The sequence below is a fragment of the Nicotiana tabacum genome, chromosome 19 (assembly GCF_000715075.1).
Source record: "Nicotiana tabacum cultivar K326 chromosome 19, ASM71507v2, whole genome shotgun sequence".
Taxonomy (NCBI): domain Eukaryota; kingdom Viridiplantae; phylum Streptophyta; class Magnoliopsida; order Solanales; family Solanaceae; genus Nicotiana; species Nicotiana tabacum.
In genome coordinates this window covers 68,763,484-68,787,435 of record NC_134098.1, presented here as the reverse complement: position 1 = coordinate 68,787,435, position 23,952 = coordinate 68,763,484, and the positions used below count along the sequence as shown (strand labels likewise).

Genomic DNA, 23,952 nt, shown 5'->3' with positions numbered 1-23,952 from the left:
TATGCCACATAATTTGGTTCATATGCATAACACTGAATTATAGCACTTGACGGATTTGTCATAAGAAAATTGTTGGATTTTGCATCTGTTACTGCTACTGTTTTCTAGAATAATTAGTTGTTTAGTTTTAGGAGGAGTCTGCTAGAAGATTCAGAATTTTAATTATAGTAAGAGTTTAGTAATTTAGTTGTAGGAGGAGTCTACTACTTTATTTATTTGGCTATTTAAAACCCTATGATTAATAAAATTTTAGAGATAATTTTTCAATCATATTTTCAACCTTCTTGCTACTTGCATATTTTTCTAAAATCCATAACAGTGGTATCAGAGCCTCCATTGATCTTGACGGATCTCTGAATTCGCTGAAAAACAACCAATTTCAACCACTTTTAAACCATACGCATTTTTATCCATACCGATTTTTAACCAAATTTTTAACAATGGCAAGCAGCGGTCTCTCTTTGAATACCTCACAAACTTTCACTCGTGAAAACTATCAGATTTTGTCAGTGAAGATGAAATCTTATCTTGAAGCTTATGATCTATGGGAAGTTGTAATGGAAGACAAACTTATACAACCACTTCCTGCAAATCCTACCCTTGCCCAAATCAAAGCTCATTCAGATGAGAAAACCAAAAAATACAAAGCCAAAACTATAATTCAAAATTCAGTTGCAGATTCAATCTTCTCTAAAATTATTGCATGTGAGACAGCAAAAGAGGCTTGGGAAACACTCAAACAGGAGTATCAAGGAAGTGAACGAGGCAGACAAAATCAGATTTTAAATTTGAAAAGAGATTTTGAATCTCTTAGAATGCAAGATGATGAGACCATCGCTAAGTATTCTGATCGAATTTCTTTAATTGTCAATAAAATCAGGTTACTTGGCGAGGATTTCAAAGATGACAGGATAGTTGAAAAAATTCTTGTGACAATTTTCGAGAGATTTGAATCCAAAATTTCCTCTCTGGAAGAGTCTAAAGATCTCTCTACCATCTCTGTTGCAGAATTAATAAGTGCTCTTCAAGCACAAGAGCAAAGAAGGGCCTTCAGACAAGACAAAGTTACTGAGGGTATTTTTTATGCGAAACACCAAAAAGAAAAAGTCGATTATCCTTATTGCAAATATTGCAAAAAGAAAACACACTTAGAAAATTTTTATTGGTGGAGACCTGATGCATTATGTGGAAATTACAAACAAAAAAGTCATGTTACAAAAGTGTGCAAGTTCAAAGATGCTCATGCACAAGCACTAATAGCAGAAGAAGGAATTGAGGATGTCCTTCTTTAGACAGAAGCAAGGAGGTGTGTTGGATTTTGCATCTGTTACTGCTACTGTTTTCTAGAATAATTAGTTGTTTAGTTTTAGGAGGAGTCTGCTAGAAAATTCAGAATTTTAATTATAGTAAGAGTTTAGTAATTTAGTTGTAGGAAGAGTCTACTACTTTATTTATTTGTCTATTTAAAGCCCTGTAATTAATAAAATTTTAGAGATAGTTTTTCAATCTTATTTTCAACCTTCTTGCTGCTTGCATATTTTTTTTAAAATCCATAACAAAAATTTCTCAATACCTATGTACAACCACTTCGGGAATTTGTTGTTCTTCAATTATGAGGTAAATTGCTCTAAGTTACGTTATTTCATGTTTTGATGATTTGTCAAACGATTCTCGAGGAACCAGTTGTGATCAGTTCCTTTGGTTTGGTTCTCATGGGGAATATGGCTAATTTGTAGGGGGGACAATGTGGAGATCTGGTTCTCAGGGAGAATATCAGTTCTAAGTCTGTCATCATAAAAAAATGGGAAAATTGATAAGTTATGCGTCTTTTGTTTTGATGATTTGACAAACTTCATAAGAGAACCAGATAAGAAACCTGATACAATTAGTTCCCTTGCGTTCAGAGTAACTAGTCAGATGTCTGGTTCAATTCTCAATAAAATCAGATAAGAGAACAAAAGAGGGAACATATAGGGACCAGTTCCCCTGGTTGTCATGTAGTCAACTCTATAATTGTAAAAGTTGTTGCATTGTACCGTCTGTCAGCAGTACAACAACACAACTGTAGCTTGCTAAGTCCAACCTAAAGGACACTTTATTGCATCATCCTTGATGACTTCACACACACATATTATCAACATGAGACAAGGGATTTCATTTGTGTAACACTTGCAAATCCAAAACTCATATTATAGTGCTAGCCACCTCATCTCTTAAGAACAAAGCTGTTGCAACCTCAAGGACCAGATCCAAAGATTGAATATATCTTAAGTCCTTAGGTTTGTTGAGTTTTTGTTATTTTGTTCTTCATTTATAATCTTACACTACTTTCAAGAAGTGTCTTTGCAGGACAGATTTAAACCACCGTTTGGTTTAGTTTCTTGACTAGAGTTAGTCAAGTTTTGTTGATTTGTAATAGAGTTATTACAAAGGGCTTACAATAGAGTTATTGTAAGGGGTGAGGGATTAAGAGTTTAATTCTTAGATTGCAATAGGTTGTAATCAGAAGTTTGCTCGGTTTAGTGGAGCTGAAATCCTACTAGGGTAGGTTGTGGTTTTTAATCCATTGAGCAAGGAGTTTTTCAAAGTAAATATCGCGTATTCTTTATTTACTGTGGGAACAGATAGAAAATCTGGTTCCCTATACTATTTGGTTTTACAGTCTATTGCTTACTTGGGAACTGATAGAGAACCTGGTTCTCTATATAATTTAGTGGACTCGTAGTTTCTAACAATTGGTATCAGAGCAGGTTCTTTCTAAAGGGTTAACACCTAGAAAGGATCTACATGGCTGCTCTACCAAATTTTGAGGAAGGACAATCAACGTACAGATCACCACGATTCAACGGCCAATACTATGGTTGGTGGAAAACAAGAATGCATGACTTCATCATGGCTGAGGACTCAGAGTTGTGGGATCTAATTTGTGATGGCCCTTTTGTTTCCATGATAACTGTTGGTGAGGGAACAATTACAGTCCCAAAAATAAGAAAGGAGTACAACGATGCTGATAAAAAGGCTATTGAGAAAAATTTTAGGGTAAAGAAGATTCTTGTTTGTGGCATCAGACCAGATGAATACAACAGTATCTCAGCTTATTAGTCTGCTAAGGAGATCTGGGAAGCTCTTCAAACTGCCTATGAGGGAACTACTCAGGTTAAGCAGTCCAAAATTGATATGCTTACTACTAAGTATGAGCTTTTCAAGATGAAGAAGGATGAGTCTATTCAAGATATGCACACACGTTTCACCTCCATTATCAATGAGATTCACTCCCTTGGAGAAGTCATCCCAAGAAACAAGTTGGTCCGAAAAATACTCAGTGTTTTATCAGGTTCCTGGTAAAGTAAAGTGAATGCTATCACCGAAGCCAAGGATCTGCAAAAGCTAACCATTGATAAACTCATTGGAAATCTCAAGACCTATGAGATGAAGAGAAAGAAAGATCTTGAAAGAAGAGAGCCCAAGAAGGAGAAGAACTTGGTTCTCAAAGCTGCCCACATCGACTTTAGTAGTGATGAATCTGACACGACGTATCTCACTCGAAAATTTCAAAAGATGATTCGTAAAATGGTGGAATCCCAAATAAAGGAAGTTCCAGCAGGACTTTCAAAGGAAATGATTGTTGTCATAAGTGTGGAAAGTCGTGACACTTCATTAAAGACTGCCCTCTTTATAAGCAGGATCATTACAAAACCACACTGAAAAGGTTGCTAAGATGAACCAGGTCCATGACAGAAAGTTGAAAAGAAGAGATGTTGCTGACAACATGGTGAAGCAACCCCTGGCTGACCATAGAGATTCCTCCGGTGAATCTGAAGGTGAAGATGATCAAGGAGATACATCTATGATGGTTGTTGACAATGAATCTTCAGAATATGAGTCAATCTTTGCACTTATGGCCAAATCTGATGAGGAGGAGGACAAGGAGGAAGATGAGGTAAGTTTTCTTGATGTTCAAAGAAATTTGAAAACTTACTCTAAGAAAAAATTAATGTCCTTAAAAAATGTATTGATTGATGCCTATCATAGCCTCATTAATGAGAAAAATGCTTTAATTGAAGAAGTTGGTAACATAGAACAAGAGAGGGATGATATGGTAGTTTTCATTGTAGATTTAAAGGAACAAGTGGAAGAAGTAACTAGAGAAAATACCTTGTTGAAAAACCAAACGAAAAAATGGATGGACATCCCTAAGGGTAAAGAAGTGGCTAGTGAGGCTCAACTTGAACTTGAGAGTGAGCTTAAGAAAGTTAAAACAAGTCTTGTTGTTGAGCTTGAAAAGAATAGACAACTTCAGGAGGAACTGAAAAAGGTTTAAAATGATCTTGATAAGTCACTTAAATGGACTCGGTCCTCTGATGTAATAACGTCTATGTACAAGAGTAATGGTGGAAACAGGCAAGGAATCGGGTTCCAAAAGGCTAAAACCTCTTATAATCCTCATAGCAAGTATGTAACTGTGGATGATAATTGGTTGTGTACTCACTGCGGTCAAACTGGCCATTACAAGGACTCTTGTAAAGTTAAAATCCAGTCTCTATAGAAAAATAAAGTTTTTGTTGAAAAGAAGCATACTGTTGAGGAACCTGGTCCTCTAAGAGGAAAATATATGTTGCCTGCATGGGCGAAAAGAAGTTTGATCCGCCCGTTCTACTTTATAAGGGACCCAAGCTGGCTTGGGTTCCTAAGTCTAATCAGTGATTTCATGTGCAGGCTGGAGTGAGAGGTAGCAGTCAAAAAATGGTACATGGATAGCGGTTGCTCTAAGCATATGACTGGAAGAATGGATGATTTCTTCACTCTAGGCCTTCCAAGGCGGGAGTGTGTCCTTTGAAAATGGCAATAAGGGCTATATTATTGGTGTTGGCAAAATTGGCAAAACACTCTCCCATGCAATTGAAAATGTGTACCATGTGAATGGTTTGAAATATAGCTTGTTGAGTGTGTCTCAAATATTTGATAAGGGAAAATGAAGTGAAGTTCCTGTTTTGCACTGTCACCAATCTCAAAACTGGTAAAGTGGTGTTGATAGCCAAAAGGTTCAAGAACATCTATGTTGTAGACTTTGATTCACTGAATAATGGTGATCTAACATGCCTAAGTGCCATTAATGATGATGCTGAGTTATGGCGCAAACGACTAGGGCATGCGAGTTTTTATTTGCTGAACAAGTTGGTTATAACGGACCTGGTTCATGGGCTGAAGCAGTCAACACTACCTGCTACTTGATTAACAAGTGCATGATCAGGTTCCTTCTCGAGAAGTCTCTCTATGAACTGCTCAATGGGAGAAAACCCAAGCTGACTTACCCAAGAGACTTTGGATGCAAAATGTTTTGTTCTCAATAATAGTGGCAAAGGGTCACATAACAAAGAAGATGAAGATGGAGAATTTACAAATGCTCATGGTGAACCTATAGATATTGCAAATAGAAAGACTGTTTTGATGAGTCAAGTCAAGCAGAGCGATGAAGGAGATGCAGCAGAATCTCCAAAAGGCACAGTTGGTCCCTCTATTACCTCGACTGAAGCTGAACATAGGGTTGCTGATGCTGCATTAGGTACTCTTGATACAGAACAAAGGAGTGAAAGTTATAATTTTGTTGATGCCAATGATGTTTAAAATATGGAGGAACCCGGTCCTTCAAATTCTGAAGTTAAAGTATCCAACTGGAAGCAAAAGAGTTCACATCCCTTCAAACTGTAATCACACCCATAGACTATGTATTTAACCTAGATTTAAGTCAAGGAACATGTTTGCCCTCTCAGCCTTCTTGTCTTAAATCGAGCCTAAAAACATCAAAGAAACATAGAAAAATGCTAACTGGATAGCTGATATGCAAGAAGAACTCCATCAGTTTGAGAAGAATAAAGTGTGGCACTTGATCCCTAGGATTTCAGATAGAACACTGATTAGAACCTGGCCCAAAAGAATCTCACTTGAAGGCTGCCAAAGGAATTTTGAAGTATCCTAAGGGAACGCAGGACTTGGTCCTTGTCTATTTTAGGAGATAATTTTGACTTGGTTGGATATGCTGATGCTGATTGTGTTGAATATCTGGTGGATAGAAATAGCACATCTGGAATGAAATATTTTTTGGGGTCATGCTTGATCTCATGGGGTACAAAGAAACAAACTTTGAGGCTCTTTCTACTGGTAAAGCTGACTTGAACCCGGTACAACCCAAGAGGACAAAGCGCATTGATGTGCGATATCACTTTTTGAGGGATAATGTTGAAAAGGGTCTTATTTGTATGAAGTTTAGGAAGACGGAGAACCGGTTAGAATACATCTTCACCAAGGTGCTGAGCAGGGAACATTTTTAAAGAAACCGTATGGAGTTGGGGTTGATTAAGCTCAACTAAGGACCTGGTCCCTCGATAATTGGCTATGTTTAGAAGGAAAGGTACAATGCTAAAAAGTGTTTTTCGGTGACATCTAACTCAAATCTATATTGTTACAGGTATACACACATGGCAATTTTAGGACAAAACAAGTAAGAGTGACATTGTACTTCTAGAAGTCTTTGCTCAGATTTTCAAAAACCGTCAAGGAACCTGGTTCCTACGACTCAGGTTAGTAGTCTCTCCAATACTTATATGTCTTTTTAAATTGCTAAAGTGTCATGTCATTAATCTATTCCCGCCTCTCTCCTAATTTTTGAAGTCCAAAATGTTAAACCTTTTCTGAACTGACGTATTGCCCCAAAAAACCACTTCCTTCTCTTACACCCAACTAAAATCGATTCTTTTCTTCAAAACCAAAATCAACCTTTTATCAAAAAGAATCCTTCTCTCCAAATATACCAGAAGTGAGCCCAACTCTATCACCTTCAAAAATCCTAACTCCATATGAATCAAAACCCCAAGAAGTCTTTGGTAGATTTTGATGGGAGTTTAACTGAAAGGGAATGGGGTAGATCTAATATTCTAGAGCGTGAGGCTGAAATTGTTGCTGGGTTTGTAGAAGTCTTGAAGGATGGAGGAATTGGTGAATGTGCTGAAAAAGGGGAAACTAAATGAGGGACATGATCCCTTAAGTCCTTCTCAGGATGTTAATTCTAATGATGATCTTTTTCTTTTTGAGTTCTGTGTTTAAACGAACTTCTGATCCAGTAAAAAGGATTGATGAAAAGTAGGTTGATTGATGATGAAGTGGCGTGATGTGGTGAATTTAGAAGAGATAATGAAGCCGAAAAATCTTCACGTGTGAGAAAGAATTCAAAAAGGATCAAAATGGAGAAAAGAAAGTCGGTTGAGAAGGATGCAACAGATGATAAGGGTGAACATATTGAGAGGAAGAAGAGGGAGACATGGTCGCTCAGGAAAAAGAAAGGGTAGTGTGAGTGAGGAACTTGGTTCCTTACAGAAGCAAAAGATCGAGTTATCCGGTTTGGAGAGGTAGAAGACTCTGAAGTCTCAAAAAGTGCTATTAGGCAGAGTGTTGACTATGATATTGCTGAAAAATGAAGAAACTTCTTGACATTGTTGAGTTCCAAAAATAGAATCACCTCATTGTTCCTCCAAGTCCCAACGTTTATGAAGAAGGAGTAAAAATTGGGACTGAGTTTGTTCTTGATAAGGAGAAAGCTTGGGGAGATTCTTGATGATCTGATTGATGATTTAGCCTACTCAGATGGGTAGAGAACTAGGTCCCTGTGGACCCTTGGCAGAATAGAATGCTCAATTGAAGGGTGAGAATAAATGATTGAGGAAACAAGTGGAGGATCTTAGAGCAAATTATCATTGATCAAAGGATTGTGAATGAATGAATGGACATGCTCATCAAGGCCTTAGACCCTTACTTTTATTCCAGCCCAGTGATTTATGTCTTTCACGCCTTCCAAATTCCCTTGAATTCCTATCTTCTTTTGATCCCTATGTTTGATGACATTGGTACTTTAGTTGTTTAAATTATCATATTCTGTATTGTTGAAACTATTGTACTTTTGTTATAATTACTCTACTATGGAAAATCACTTTATTTTGTGCAATGACATTCACTTGTTGTTCTTGTTATTGTTTATGTTGTGTTGCCCAAGTGGTATGAGTTACTGTTGCTGAACTTCTTTTTGGTTGTGCTTCTTCTGTTATTCTTTTCAATGATGCCAAAAGGGGAAAGTTACATAGGTGTCAACATGGGGGAGGAACAAAATCAAATTGATATGTTGTATTGTGCATGAAAGATAGCTCTGCTTCGCAGGGGGAACATTGCTGATAACATGGTTATTATAGGTCTGATTCGCAGGGGAACATATGAGGAATCTAGTTCTTAGGGGGAACATCAATTTTGGGTTTGTCATCATCAAAAAGGGGAAAATTACTCTAAGTTACGTTATTTCAAGTTTTGATGATTTGCCAAACGATTCTCGAGGAACCAGGTAGGGACCAGATGTGATCAGTACTTGTAAGGAATCTGATTCTCAGTGGGAATATCAATTATGAGTTTGTCATCATCAAAAGGGGAGAAATTGATAAGTTATGCTATTTTGTGTTTTGATGATTTGCCAAATAGTCTCGAGGAACCAGTTGTGATCAGTTCCTTTGGTCTGGTTCTCATGGAGAATATGGCTAATTCGTAGGGGGAACAATGTGGAGATCTAGTTCTCAGGGGGAATATCAATTCTAAGCTTGTCATCATCAAAAAGGGGAAAATTGATAAGTTATGCATTTTTTGTTTTGATGATTTGACAAACTTCATAAGAGATCCAGATAAGGAACTTGATACAATTAGTTCCCTTGCATTCAGAGTAACTAGTCAGATAGCTGGTTCAATTCTTAATGAAATCAGATAAGGGAACAGTTAGGGATCAGTTTTCCTGGTTGTCGTGCACTCAACTCTACAACTATAAAAGCTATTGCACTGTACCGTCTGGCAGACTGCTGCACTGTACTGTCTGGCAGCAGTATAGCAACATAGTTGTAGCTTGCTAAGGCCAATCCTAAAGGACACTTTATTGCATCATCCTTGATGACCTCACGCACACATATTATCAACATGAGGCAAGAGATTTCATTTGTCTAACACTTGAAAATCCAAAAATCATATTCTCTCAAGTGTTAGCCACCTCCTCTCTTAAGAACAAAGCTGTTGCAACCTCAAGGACCAGATCCAAAGATTGAAGATATCTTAAGTCCTTAGGTTTGTTGAGTCTTTATTATTTTGTTCTTCAATTTTAATCCTGCACTACTTTCAAGAAGTGTCTTTGTAGGGCAGATTTAAATCATTGTTTGGTTTAGTTTCTTGACTAGAGTTAGTCAAGTTTTGTTACTTTGTAATAGAGTTATTGCAAAAGGCTTACAATAGAGTTATTGTAAGGGGTGAGAGATTAAGAGTTTAATTCCTAGATTGCAATAGGTTGTAATCTGAAATTTGCTCGGTTTAGTGGAGTTGAAATCCTACTAGGGTAGGTCGTAGTTTTTAATCCCTTGAGCAAGGAGTTTTCCATGTAAATATCGTATGTTCTTTATTTACTGCCAATTTAATATGGGAACAGATAGAGAACCTGGTTCCATATACTGTTTGGTTTTATAGTTTGTTGCTGACTGTGGGAACTGATAAAGAACCCGATTCTCTATATAGTTTAGTGGACTCTTAGTTTCTAACAATGAAGTATAAGAAACCTACTCGTAACACAAAACATAAGGAGGTTAATGATGTTGATATATTAGGGAGTTGAATATGTGAAGGGTGGTAAGTAGGGAGTATACATGGACCGGGTTGGTTCAGTTTTTATGAAAATCAAACTAAACCAACTATATCGGTTTGGATTGGTTTGGTTTTATCTGGTTTTTTGATTTTTTCGGGTTTTTTTTGTTACGTGAATATTATTTCACTCTTACTTTGTTTAAGTTATAGATAAAATTTTGATAAGCGAATATATGTTTAGTAAAAGTTGAAAAAATTGACAAACATATGATCTATTAAAATATTCTAATGAGAGAATTTTTTAGTAACACGTGATCACATGATAGTTATTTTCTTAGCCGTCTAACAATAATTTTTCATGAATGTACTCTTTCAAGGTTAACCGAATTTAATAATTAAAGATAAAAATCAACATGATACCTAAATAATGATATGTTCTATTTAAATTTAAATTATCAAAATACCATTTGAAATTCGAAAAAGATATAAGAAATCTTGATACATGAATGTGGAAGAACAAAGAGATGATTGACGTATTTCAATAACACTTGATAAGAAAATAATATAACCCATTATTTAAAGTAAATAAAAGTGAATTCACTACTTTGTACTTCTATTAAATATTATATCACATGAGAGGATCCCAAATATTTCTTTATTTTTTAAAGAAAATTCAATATAAAGTCTCAAATGTATATATAAAAATTATATATTTATATGTCAGTTTGATTCGGATTTTTTTACTCAATATCAAATCTAGTCGGGTTTTTTAATCGGTTTGGTTTGACTTTTCGATTTGGTGTGATTTTCCGGTTTGGTTTCAACACCCCCTGGTGGTAAGCATTTTACATATGAGACAATGAGAATTCAGGATTTTAGTGTGCGTAGGGGCTAAAAAGTGAAAGGCCATTTACTTACCAAAACCCTTCTAGTGCCCAAGTTTCTCTATTCTCCAACCAAACATAAAGTGTAAGTCTTTTCTTTGCATTTGAATGGAAGAAAGGAAGACCTCTGACCTTTCTATGTGCACTAATGCTACTATGGTAGGAGAAAGAAGTAAGACCCACCTTGTTCCACATTCAGAAATACCTCTTAGTTTCTTTTGTTTTGTTTTGTTTTTCAGAAGAAAAAAAAACACTGAGTGCGAATAGATTCACCTCGTGAAGGTTAGTTTGTGCATATCTTAATCATCCCCTACTTCATTCAGATCAAAATTATGACTGTTTAACTCTGGTAAATAATAAAATTATCACTTTAATGTGGACTCCTCAGAATTAGTTCCAACTTCTGGTTCTACATCAGGCAGTTCTTACTCTACATCAATTTCAAGTTGTTTAGCGCTGCCACTGGCAGAAAAAGCAAAAATAAGGAGTTTATCAGTTCATCATGGATGATGGACCCGTCGTGTAATATGGCCAAATTTTCATGACATTTGCCATGACATAATAGCCATTATAACAAAATTTGTGGATCATGACATTTGCCATGACATAATATCCATTATTAGGCCAATGATTTATTGCTATAAATAGAGGAGCTTCTCCTCATTTGCAAACACACAAATTCAAGAGCTTTTCACTCTTGTCTTTCTTTCTCCTCCTTTATTTTATTATAGAGTATTTTGTAAGAGAGTGAGTGTTGGGAAACACTTGTGTGAACCCTTTCTTTGGAGTGATCTTATAAGGTTATTCTCTTGGGGTATTTGGGACTAATTAGAGTATCTACTCTAATTTTGTACTCTTGTTGGTATAGTGAAATTGCTCCTCTCCATTTGTGGACATAGGTCACCTTAGCCTAACCACGTTAAATTTATGTCTTCTTTATATTATTTAATTGCTGTTATTATCAACTTTCATTGTCTTTGTTATTTTTATTATACCGTTGTTTGGCTAAATTCCGCACTACCCAGGTTCCCGATCCTAACAAATTGGTATCAGAGCCAGATCTAACCGAGTTAGTTTAAATAGCCAAAATGACTTTAACAAAGTCTTATGTTGAGAAATTTGACCGAAGTGTAAACTTCAGAATGTGGCAATTAAAGATGGAAGCTATCCTAATTCAGGATGGCTTAGATTTGGCACTGCAAGGAAGGGAAAAGATGCCGGATAAAATGACGGACGAGAAGTTTTCCATCATAGACAAAAAGGCAAAAACGGGTATTTTTTTAAATCTTTCAAATGAGGTTTTGCGTGAAGTTGCAGCAGAAAGCTCAACCAAAGGTATATGAGAAAATCTAAAACCCTATATATGAAAAGAACACTAGAAAACATGCTTTACCTAAAGCAAAAACTCTGCACTTTTCGTATGGCTGAAGGTACCTCTATACTTACACATCTTGATACTTTTGATTCTCTTCTTATGGATCTAAGTAACATAGATGCTGAAATCAAAGATGAAGATCAAGCTATGTTATTGCTTGTTTCCTTACCCAGTCGTTTAAACATATAAGAAATATTATACTTTATGGAAAGGATAATATCTCTTATAAAGATATCAAATCTATTTTGAAATCAAAAGAACAAATAGATAGAGATATTACTGGGGAAACTAGTGGGAACCAAGGGGAAGGCTTATTCATAAGAGGTAGATCCAATAAGAAAGATTCAAGTAGTGAGAAACCTAAATCAAGGTCAAAATCCAGATACAGAAATGTCATGTGCAAATATTGTCATAAGAAAGGTCACATTATTTCTGAATGCTTTAAATTGAAAAACAAAGAAAAGCATACAGAAAAGAAAAATGAGCACAAAAATACTGACACTGCCGAAGCAAGTGTAGCTGCTGATGAGACTGAGAGAACTATTTTTTAGCAACTAATAATAGTTTCAAATCTAACAATGAGTAGATTTTAGATTCGGGTTATTCTTATCATATGTGTCCCAGTCGGGATTAATTTACCACATATGAATCTATTGGAGGTGGAGTTGTCTTAATGGCCAACAATGCTGCCTGCAAAGTTATTGGAAAAGGTACAGTCCGAATCAAAATGCACGATGGTGTGGTGAGAACTCTCACCGATATTAGCATGTTCCTGACTTGAAGAAAAATCTCATCTCTTTGGGCACTCTAGAATCTCTTGGATGCAAGTACACAGGTGAAGGTAGCGTTCTGAAAATTTCTCATGGTGCTCTTGTGATCATGAAAGTACGCAGATCTGGTACGTTGTATACTCTTTTGGGATCTACTATTACAGGTGCTGCTGCAGTTTCAATATCAGATAAATCAGGTTCTGACATCACCAAATTGTGGCATATGCGATTGGGGCATTTGAGTGAAAAAGATCTTCCATCCTCAGCAAAAGAGGTCTCTTATGTGGCCAAAGTACCGAAAATATAGAGTTCTGTGAATATTGTGTGTTCGGGAAGCAGAAAAGAGTCAGCTTCAAATCTCCAGCAATTCATAGAACAAAAGGTACTTTAGATTACATTCATTCAGATCTTTGGGGTCCTTCACGTACCCCATCAAAAGGTGGTGCCAAGTATATGTTAATTTTTGTTGATGATTATTCAAGGAAAGTTTGGGTTTATTTTCTGAAAAATAAAAGTGATGTTTTCTTAAATTTCAAACAATAGAAAGTTTTGATTGAGAAACAAACAAGAAAACAGGTTAAGCGGCTTAGAACAGATAATGGCTTGGAATTTTGTAATGATGAATTCAACAAATTTTGCAAGAATGAAGGAATTGTTCGACATCGTACTGTGAGAATGACACCTCGGCAAAATGGTGTGGCAGAAAGGATGAATAGAACTCTTTTGTAAAGGGCTCGTTGCATGATTTCAAATGCTGGGTTGACAAACGCCTTTTGGGCAGAAGCTATCTCTACATCTTGTTATATTGTCAACCGAGCTCCTTCTGCACCTTTGAACTTTAAGACTCCAGAGAAAATGTGGTCAGGTACTCCTGCTAATTATTCTGATTTAAAGATATTTGGTTGCCCTGCATGCATGCATGTAAATGATGAAAAATTAGAGCCAAAAGGCTAAAAAATACATTTTCCTTGGGTATGCATCTGGGGTGAAAGGATACCGACTATGGTATCCTGATCCTACGACACCAAAATTTTTAATTAGCAGAAATATAACCTTTGATAAATCCTCTATGTTACATTCTAGAAAAGAGTCTTCTAGTTCTTGTAATACAGATAAAGGAAAGAGTACACAGAACCAGGTGAAGATTGAGATTGGCATTCCTTCTGAGCCAAGCTCATCAACTTTGGAGCAAAATTCAGTTGAAACTCCTAAAGTTGAGACAAAAGCTGAAATTCCTGAAGTTGAGACTCCTGAAGTTGAACCAAAAGAAGAGGAGTATTCTATAGCCAAACATAGACCAAGAAGAGAAGGTAAACAACCATTAAGGTTTGGAGATTATGTTGCATTTATTTTTTCAGTTGCACAGGAAACTGAAGAAATTGGAGAACCATCAAAATATTCAAAAGCAGTTTCTGGTGCTGACTCAGCCAAGTGACTGATTGAAATGAATGAAGAAATTGAGTCTCTCCACAAGAATGGTACTTGGTCTCTTGTGAAGCCGTCATCAGGAAAAAGAATTGTTGGTTGCAAATGGGTCTTCAAGAAAAAAAGATGGCATTCCAAGGGTTGAAGATGCGAGGTATAAGGCACGATTAGTTGCAAAGGGCTATAGTCAGGTACAAGGAGTTGATTTTAATGATATTTTCTCACATGTTATTAAACATAGCTCTATTCGTGTCTTGCTTGCCTTCGTTGCTATGTATGATTTGGAATTAAAACAACTTGATGTTAAGACAACTTTCTTACATGGCGAACTTGAGGAACAAATATACATGCATCAACCCGAAGGATTTGAAATTGAAGGAAAAGAAGATCATGTTTGCTTGTTGAAGAAATCCTTGTACGGATTAAAACAGTTTCCAAGACAATGGTATAAAAGGTTTGATTCCTTTATGTTGGGTCATGGTTATTCGAGGAGCATATATGATAGTTGTGTTTATTTCTGAAAGTTAAATGATGGTTCATTTGTGTACCTATTATTATATGTTGATAACATGCTCATTGCTGCTAAGGATTTAACAGAAATTCACAACTTGAAAAGTCAGTTGAAAAGTGAATTTGAGATGAAAGATTTGGGAGCAGCTAAGAAAATCCTTGGCATGGAGACCAAAAGAGATCGAAAAGCTAACAGGCTATTTCTGACCCAGAAGAAGTACTTGGAGAAAGTATTGGAGAGGTTTGGCATAAAAGATGCTAAACCAGTTAGTACCCCTCTTGCTGCTCATTTTAAGTTATCAACTGCTCAGTCCCCGCAGTCAGAGGAAGAAGAGAGGTATATGGCACAAGTTCCTTATTCCAGTGCAGTCGGCAGTATTATGTATGCAATGGTTTGTACACGTCCAGACATTTCACAAACAGTGAGCGTGGTAAGCCGGTATATGGCTTGCCCTGGTAAAGCACATTGGCATGCTGTGAAATGGATTCTCAGATACTTGCGAGGTACTTCAAACACATGTTTGGAGTTTGGGAGAAATACTAACACTTTGGTTGGTTTTGTAGACTCAGATTATGCAGGTGATCTTGACAAAAGAAAATCATTGACGGGCTATGTATTTTGCATCGGTGGTTGCGCTATTAGTTGGAAAGCTATATTACAACATGTAGTAGCTTTATCTACTACCGAAGCAGAATATATGGCAGTGACCGAGGCGATCAAAGAAGCTTTATGGTTGAAGGGTCTATTTGCGGAACTCAGTTTACACCAAGGTGGTATTAACATTTTCTGTGATAGTCAAAGTGCCATTCACTTGACTAAAGATCAAATGTATCATGAGAGGACGAAGCACATTGATATAAAGTATCATTTCATCTGAGAAATCATTACTGAAGAAAAAGTCTATGTTCAGAAGATCAACACTAGAGACAATCCCGCAGATATGTTCACAAAACCTCTTCCAGTATCCAAGTTCAAGCTTTGTCTGAACCTGATTGGCATTTACGAAGAATGATTTTGCCCATTGGGGTTTTTGCGAAGAAGGTGGAGCAAATTTATTATATATAAGCCGAAATTAGGCCAAGGTGGAGATTTGTAATATGGCCAAATTTTCATGACATTTGTCATGACATAATATCCATTATAACAAAATTTGTGGATCATGACATTTGTCATGACATAATATCCATTATTAGGCCAAGAATTTCTTGCTATAAATAAAGGAGCTTCTCCTCATTTGCAAACACACCAATTCAAGAGCTTTTCACTCTTGTCTTTCTTTCTCTCCTTTATTTCATTATAGAGTATTTTGTAAGAGAGTAAGCGTTGGGAAACACTTGTGTGAACCCTTTCTTTGGAGTGATCTTGTAAGGTTATTCTCTTGGGGTATTTGGGACTAATTAGAGTATTTACTCTAATTTTGTACTCTCTTTTGTACTCTTGTTTGTACAGTGAAATTGCTCCTCTCCGCTTGTGGACGTAGGTCACCTTGACCGAACCACGTTAAATTTGTGTCTTCTTTATATTCTTTAATTGCCGTTATTATCAACTTCCATTGTCTTTGTTATTGTCATTATACCGTTGTTTGGCTAAATTCCGCACTACCCGGGTTCCCGATCCTAACAATAAATATACACCGACTGAGCAAAAGCTACTGGGTTTGCGTGAACCCATATGTTACATGGTAAATCTCTGTGCAGAAGTTCAAAAAGAAATTTCGATAGATTTTTCGACATCATCTTTGCAGCAAGCAACTACCACGAATTTTGATTTATGGAACCGACACTAAATTGTTTGACCGTACAATTTAACTGCTCCCTCGTTTTGCACTTCATTCAACCGAAAAGAGGACAGAGAATGAGAAGATCATGAATCATCTAAGAGATGCTAAGCAATAAAGGAACCTTATCGTTTCAACAAATAGCACAAGCGAGGATTTGGCTCATTTCCTGACGAGCATGCAAGCTTTTCATGAATCAATTCTAGTTTTTCACATGTGGGAGGTTTTTTATTGTCGTGGATATTCACTTTCAAGAAATCAATGCCAAATATCAAATTTTCAACGCAGTCTATCACTCAAGAACTTGCTTTGGAAAAAGAATTGTTGAAGAGCTTGACCAACCCTAGAGGAAATCCTTCGAGGTGTGTTATGCAGGAGCATCCTGTATAAAATGGGTTGCTCTTAGCTCAGTTTATGCAGTGGAAGACTACGTACATTTGCTTCAATAGAGGAGGAAAGAGCTAAAAGAATTGGTCTGATATATCAGGACATTGGAGGCAAGGAACAAGAAACAGATTACTCCAGCAACAAGAAACAGGTACTAAATCGTTCAGACGAGAACCGTACAAACAATTACAGTACATAGTAGATAGTACATCAGTCTTTAGCCTATCTGACTAATTTTGACCCCAGAACTCCCCTGAAGCGTGCATGCTGAGGGGAACTGAAATTATGAAGAATGCATTCATCTTTTGCTCTTGCTTTCATCTTTTTCTCGCTCTCGCTTCTTGTATAACCGCTCAAGAACTCGTTTTGCCTCACATTGCGGAAAGTTAGCAAGGTCATAGTAATGTGGTGCAATATCAACCAACCTGAAGAAAATATCAAAAAAGAAATAAGAGATTAACAAGGCAAAATTAGTCAACCGTAGGCTATATGATCAAACCATTAGTTCAAACAATACATTTGTCCATTTGAACAAAAGGTCTGTTGGAAAGAATGTGCTAGTTTCAGCCAATTAACAGTACTCAAGTAGATTCATTACTATCATGATTAATTCGAGAACGTCTTGCTGACAAAAATTCAATTTCCAAACAAAGGTAAGAAGTTCTAGAAAGTTGCGACTCAAAAAAGGTTCAGGGCATAAAAGGTTGATTTCTGCTGGAGTGCTTGAAGTATCCTCAGACTAGTAGGCACCACTACTTAGACAAAAATAATTATCTTTTTTCTTTACAGGACGGTCAACGGGCAGGAGAGATGTTCTCAGTCCTAATATAAAAGGAAAGAGAGGGCAAGTACTTACTAAAGCATCAAGAATCAAAAGATAAAACAAATGATAATTACCATTCACCACGAATATCAGTCACAGTACGGATGAAATTCCTGCTTGTCAAGACATATTCATTATAGATAACCCATTCTGGCTTATGATCCAGACAATTTGACGGATGCAAGTGAACCACCTGTAACAACACAGATAAAAATGACATAATAGTGAGAAATCAATAGCATTATGGCCCATTGAAGCTCTTAATATGAGTTGCTTCCAGAACTAGTGTAGATACTTACTTGATTGTCTTTAACAGTCAGATAGTGCCCAGTACGCTCTAGGTGAGCAACCTGCATGAAATATCCAGCTAACATAGCCTTTCTTATGTTTATGTAGTAGTCGCGACTGTTGAAGTCTGTGCTGCATAACTTGAGGTTGAACCTGGCCATTATGCGAGAAAGCTGTTGCCTCACATTGTCAGCTGATTTGAGAGCCCTCTGATTGATGAAATTCTCGTAGCACCATTGAGGATCTTCCGCTGTACCATTACCATCAAAGTCATTATCAGGGTTATAAGGGTATTCTAAATCTGAATTTGTTTGTTAAGGACATATAATGTCTACAGAGACTGAATACAGATACTTACTGTTCTGCTTGTAGGCATGATACACATTCAGCAACGTCAAATGATCCCCATCTATGTGACCGAACCGATTCTTTGCTTCATCTGCAGCTTTCTGAGCCTCCCTAGGCCGGACAAAGCAATTGGGTACTAGAGAAAAAATTGGTTATCACAGCGGAGGCCCACTGTAGGTCAGCAGATGCATAGAGGCGAGACGACACCATTTTCTTCATGAGAGAATACTGAGAAACTGCAACTACCTCCATCAGCACTTACTTAGAAATCTATGGCACATGCCAACCGGGGGCATAGAACCCAGACAAGACAGTTGCTGATGACAACCTAAGAAGACACATGTAAGTAACCCCCACACACATGCACCTGTGTGCACATGTTTTGCAGTTACACACATGATATCATATGCATAGACAAATGTTTATGCACATGAACAAGGCATGGTGAAGCGGACCGACATTCCCATGCCTGACCAAACTCTGACATAGAACAAAGACAAGACACGACGACCACCAAAAAGGAAGTAAACTGGAAAGAAACCGTACCTGATAGCATGGCAGATATTGAGAGGATTTCATTGGAGCAGTTGAATTCTGAGCTGACAACAAGCATTTTTGCCATCTGAGGATCAAGAGGAAATTCACTCATAATCTCACCCAACCTAGTCAAGTTCCCCTCATCATCCAATGCTCCCAAGTAATTCAAAACCTCCAGTGCTCTCATCAATGTCTCTGGGGCAGGAGGATCCATAAAATCAAAATGAACCAGGTCATCAATACCTAACTTCTTCAAAGTTAGAACTGTATTGGCCAAATTTGACCGAAGTATTTCTGGATAGGTCTGTGGTTGAAGGTCGTTATGGAAACTTTTCTCTGTGTAAAGTCTAAAGCATTTCCCTGGCTGCGTTCTTCCAGCACGTCCTGATCTCTGGTGGGCGCTGGCCTTCGAAATAGGAGACACCAACAAAGATTCAACACGCACCCTTGGGTTATAAACTTTTTGTTTAGCAAATCCCGGATCTATGACATAAACAATGCCATCAATTGTCAAAGATGTCTCTGCAATGTTGGTTGACACAACGATCTTCCTGCCAGCAGGACCACCCTCCACCACCGGGGGTGGGGCTGATTCAAATATCTTTTGCTGCATAGCTGGGGGAAGTGTAGAATAAAGAGGCACCGCTTTAACCGGGCCCACTTGATCACCCAAATTACTAACCTCCTTATTGATTTTGCGACAAGCATCTTCAATCTCCTCCTCTCCGGTAAGGAAAACAAGTATGTCACCAGGAGGTTCACACGTGTGTATCTGCACCACAGTCCGAATGGCAGCCTCGAGATAATCTCTCTCAGGCTCCTGAGTGTAGAAAATTTCCACAGGATGAAGCCTTCCAGGCACTTTCATGAGAGGCGCACCAAAGAAGTAACCCTGAAACTTCTCTGCCTCAAGTGTGGCACTCATAACAACAAGCTTTAGGTCTGGTCTATTTTTCAACACCTCTTTAAGAAGCCCAAACAGGACATCTGTTGCCAAAGTTCTTTCATGGGCTTCATCCAGAATGATTACTTTGTAGCGTTCCAATAGAGGATCTGCCATTGCTTCTCTTAAAAGCATACCATCTGTTAAGTATCTGCCACACACAGAGAAATAAATTACTAATCACTCAGCAACTTGAGAAGGCAAGAAAACATTTTTTGATACGGCTAGATGATATATGCAAACGGATAAATATTTACAAGCTACATTATTAAAGTATCTCAAAAAAGGTTTATCATGTTAACCTACTTACTTTAAAACAGTTCTAGCACTACTGCAGTCTTCAAAACGGATGCTATATCCAACTTCTTCCCCAATTGCAACATCCATCTCTTCAGCAACTCGACGAGACACGGACATTGCAGCCACCCTCCGAGGTTGAGTGCAACCAATCATATACTTCCGGCGCTTATCAGCCGTCTCAACTTCAACAGCATCTAAAACAAACTGCGGAATCTGTATATACAAAAGCAAATACTTTAGAAGCAGCTCGAGAAAAAACAACTTACTCTCTTGCCAAAGAGGGGGCTTTATCATGGGTAACTGAGAAGTGAGAACATAAACATGAACAAGCAATTGATGAAGCACACTGAGTATAGAAGAACACACGGACTAATAAGGGGTTAATTTTGCAAAAACACACAGCATCACAAGTTTCTTGCTTCAAGGACTCAAAAAGAGCAAGGCAACTAAACTCACAATAATCCACTGGGTTTCAAAGTTGGAAACGATGGATGCCTGAGTTATAAAGAAAAACCCCAATAGAACCCAAATAGTATCTAATCCTGGTAACAGATTACTGGAGAATGAGACAGAGCTAATTTCTTATTAAAAAGTTGCCAGCTTTTATTACTTTTTTTTCATCTTTGTTGTCAAGAGAACCTAGTTATGCGGGGATGGAAAATTATAGCCAGGTTGACAGCTAGGCAAAAAAGTCAATTATCAAATCCTATAAAGATTGACTATAGCAGAACCAACTTTCTTAGGGACGTAGATTGTTTTATGTTAATTGGATAGTTAGACCTAATACCAAGTTTTGCACAAACCTATATCATAATAAGCTTCTTGCATCACGCACTCAACCACTCAATAAATCAATCAGCTACACCTCAATCCTGAACTAGTTAGGGTTGGCTATGTACATACTCTATATTCATAATACTCTATTTGCACCCATTTCATTCCTATATTTCTTGTACCACCAAAAAACAACGAAAGAAACTCTATAAAGAGTCAGGGAATCGAATACAGAGCAACATTGCTAGAATATATCATTCTATCACACTGAGTAAATCCAAACAGTATCGAACTCCGTGTAACATATTACTAGAAAAATGAACTGTCACGTCTAATTTTCAGGTCCAGAATAGCCAAGCAATCAACTCAGCCAGAATCCCAAATTAGTTTAGCCCGGGAATATGAATCTTCTAAACATTTGAGACCATATAACTCCTTGTAAATAATTTATGTTCTAAAGCAAAATACAGGTGTGTTTGTTTTGAATGAATATACTTTTCAGAAGAAACTTTATCTCACTACCTACCATCTCAAAACTTTAGAAACTATCTCAAATGGACTTTAGCAGAACCACATAAGCAAAAAAAGTCACTTTTCCCCTTTTAATGGAAAATATAATTCAAAGAACATATTTTTTGGTGTTAGGTTGCTAGAGAATAACTTACTTCTTTCGCTTCATACCAAACACACCTAAATGTTAACACCTTGATTGGATGGTTGTTACCCATTGTATTGTATTGTATTATTATTCTAAAACAATGTTTGTTTTGATTGTTTAGTTAAAATTGGTTGTATTGTATTGTTAAATCCATTGTTTCGGAACAATGAAAAGTCCCATTTTTTGAAACAACCGATTTGGTGTGGTGGGATTGTTTCCTATTTTTCTTTCCAATTATGCCCTCACTTATTACTTTAGAATTATATTTTACCCTTTACCTTTTTTTACACTCCAAATCTACAACATTTAACCTACTTTGTCTTCGTTCTTTTTTTTCTTCCGCCGCTTACTGTTCCCAACTCCAATGTCAAAGGTAGTAAGAATAGGTTTTGCCTTCTTTTTGTTTCGTTTTTCTCCTACTTTGATTTTAACTCCAATTCTAATTACTTTAATCTCTAATTAGTTGTATACTATTGGTTATTTTCAAGTGTGCAAAATGTTAGTTATTTATTTTTGTTCCTTTGCTATGCCAACTGCACGGTGTTAGCTTGTTTCTCTATCATCGTCCTTTATTATTTTTTGTTCTAATGATAGTAAATCTTTTGACTTTAGTAGAAAATGATTTTCTTAAATTATTTTTATGCGTAATTCTTGATAAATTTGATATTTAAAATAATTAGGGATATTTTAGTAAACTTATCAATTAAGTACAGTACGATCCAGTCAAACCAAACAGCAAAATGTTATTTAACAACCGCAAACAATACAATCTATCCAAACGTTATATTCATAAAACAATACGATACAAATACAATGGATAACAATGATCCAAACAGAGTGTAAGTATGCCTCAATTCCAACTAGTTATCAATCAAAGTGCAAAGAACTATTAGCAAATAAAAAACGAGGTTAGGACACTAGAATTACTAACCTGAGTGGTTTTACCACTACCGGTTTCACCAACCAAAATTAGGGTTTGATTAGATTTTAAAGCCTGTAAAAACTCCTCCTTTTGATGCCAAACCGGAAGAGTCTTCCTTTTCTCCAATATCTCATAGAATCTCTGTGAGTAAGGCTTCCCGTTCCACTTATTAATCGAAGGCGTCATGCTACCGTTTAAGCTTCCAACATTCACTTTCTTCGCTGGCATGTCATCCACCACATCAAACAAGCTTACTTTCCTCTTCCGCTCTGTTCCCATCCAGAATATCTAAAATCCAGAACGAGTTTTCGAGTCTCCGATGAAACAATTGCAGGGACCGGGAGGAAATCGGAGAATACGCGACTAGGATTTTAGGTTTCCGGTCGAAAGAGAGGACTAGGGTTTGAGATTGTGGAATGGATATATACTGGAGAAACTTTCTCGCTTCTATTTCTAAACTTTCACCGCATTGTTTCAGACTCTGAAACGGTTTCGCGGGCTTAGGCCCATCCATTGTTCGCCGCCTCTTTATTATCGTGTATACCATTGACTTGGCCCAAGCCCACTACTAAAACACTAAGTTTTCCTTTTTGGGCAAAAATTACTTTTAGCTCCCCGAAACTATTTACATTCGGTAATTACAAAAATATAAGAACTTTTGTATATTTTTTGTAATAACATTCGGAAAATATATATACAAAAAATATATATATATACAAAAAAAATTATTTTCGACTATTATTTTGAGCGTGGCTATACAGTTCATTTTTTCGATTTTCTTACTTGATGCCAGACCCGACCCAACCCAGTCGGTTAGTTGAGTGCGGTTAGACTATGGTATTTTTGAGAAATTAATTTAGTCACCCGTTCAAAAAATATCCGAAAAAAGTATATATTATTCACAGTCAGTGTATAAAAATAAATATTGCCTACCAATTGTAAATATTGTTGGTATATAACATCCACGAGATTTTTCAGTTCATTTTAAATAGAGAAATTTTCAGAAACTACTATTGTTTAGTGGCTATTAACTTCTTATAGCTACCATATACATAATTACTTCTTATAGCTACTATTTAGTTGTTACGCGACTCTATTCGTTGTATTCGCGCTATTGTATTCATGAATACAGTAGCAGAATTCGTCTAAAGAATAGGAGAGTCCAGTTGTGCAACTATATTCGTTGTATTCGCACTACTGTATTCATGAATACAGTAGCAGAATTCGCTTAAAAATAGGAGAATCCGACTGTTTAATAACAGAAAGAGGATCAATTAGCGTGTATCACTCCTAATTTAACTCAACAAAATTAATTTAACGTAAAAATTCGCTGCTATTGTGTTGTATTCCATGTATTCGCGCGACTGTATTTATAAAATACAGTGAGGTAATCAAGAAATAGGGTATATACCGTTCTATTCAATTCGACTGTATACATTGAATTCAATTCACATATATTCATTATTCACTATTATACATTGTATTCAATTCACCATATTCAATTCGGTTGTATTCAAACAACAAAAAATCACAAAACACAATGATTTTCGGTTGTATTAAAAAAATACAGACCTTCAGA

The 23,952-nt window shown here is 36.7% G+C and overlaps 2 protein-coding genes across 2 annotated transcripts; one reads left to right on the top strand and one right to left on the bottom strand.

Annotated features, from left to right (window-relative positions):
- The first annotated feature begins 440 nt into the window (after window positions 1-440).
- Window positions 441-1,292, top strand: LOC107817769 (uncharacterized). Its single transcript, XM_016643633.2, has one exon. It carries the CDS (start codon window positions 441-443, stop codon window positions 1,290-1,292), a length of 852 nt encoding a protein of 283 aa, XP_016499119.2.
- A 15,563-nt stretch (window positions 1,293-16,855) lies between these two features.
- Window positions 16,856-22,892, bottom strand: LOC107817775 (putative pre-mRNA-splicing factor ATP-dependent RNA helicase DEAH2). The gene is made up of 7 exons (XM_075237904.1): window positions 22,383-22,892; window positions 20,030-20,232; window positions 18,786-19,870; window positions 18,250-18,375; window positions 17,903-18,141; window positions 17,678-17,796; window positions 16,856-17,205 (listed from the first exon to the last, which is right to left on the bottom strand). The coding sequence occupies exons 1-7, from the start codon at window positions 22,650-22,652 to the stop codon at window positions 17,079-17,081; spliced, it is 2,169 nt and encodes a 722-aa protein (XP_075094005.1). The 5' UTR covers window positions 22,653-22,892; the 3' UTR covers window positions 16,856-17,078.
- Window positions 22,893-23,952: the final 1,060 nt, after the last annotated feature.

Coding starts and splice junctions, on each gene's coding strand:
- LOC107817769 (XM_016643633.2), top strand. CDS start 441: ATGGCAAGCAGCGGTCTCTCTTTGAATACCTCACAAACTTTCACTCGT.
- LOC107817775 (XM_075237904.1), bottom strand. CDS start 22,652: ATGGGAACAGAGCGGAAGAGGAAAGTAAGCTTGTTTGATGTGGTGGAT. Junction 20,233..22,382: donor GTAGTGGTAAAACCACTCAG/GTTAGTAATTCT, acceptor TTGTATATACAG/ATTCCGCAGTTTGTTTTAGA. Junction 17,206..17,677: donor ACTGATATTCGTGGTGAATG/GTAATTATCATT, acceptor TATTTTCTTCAG/GTTGGTTGATATTGCACCAC.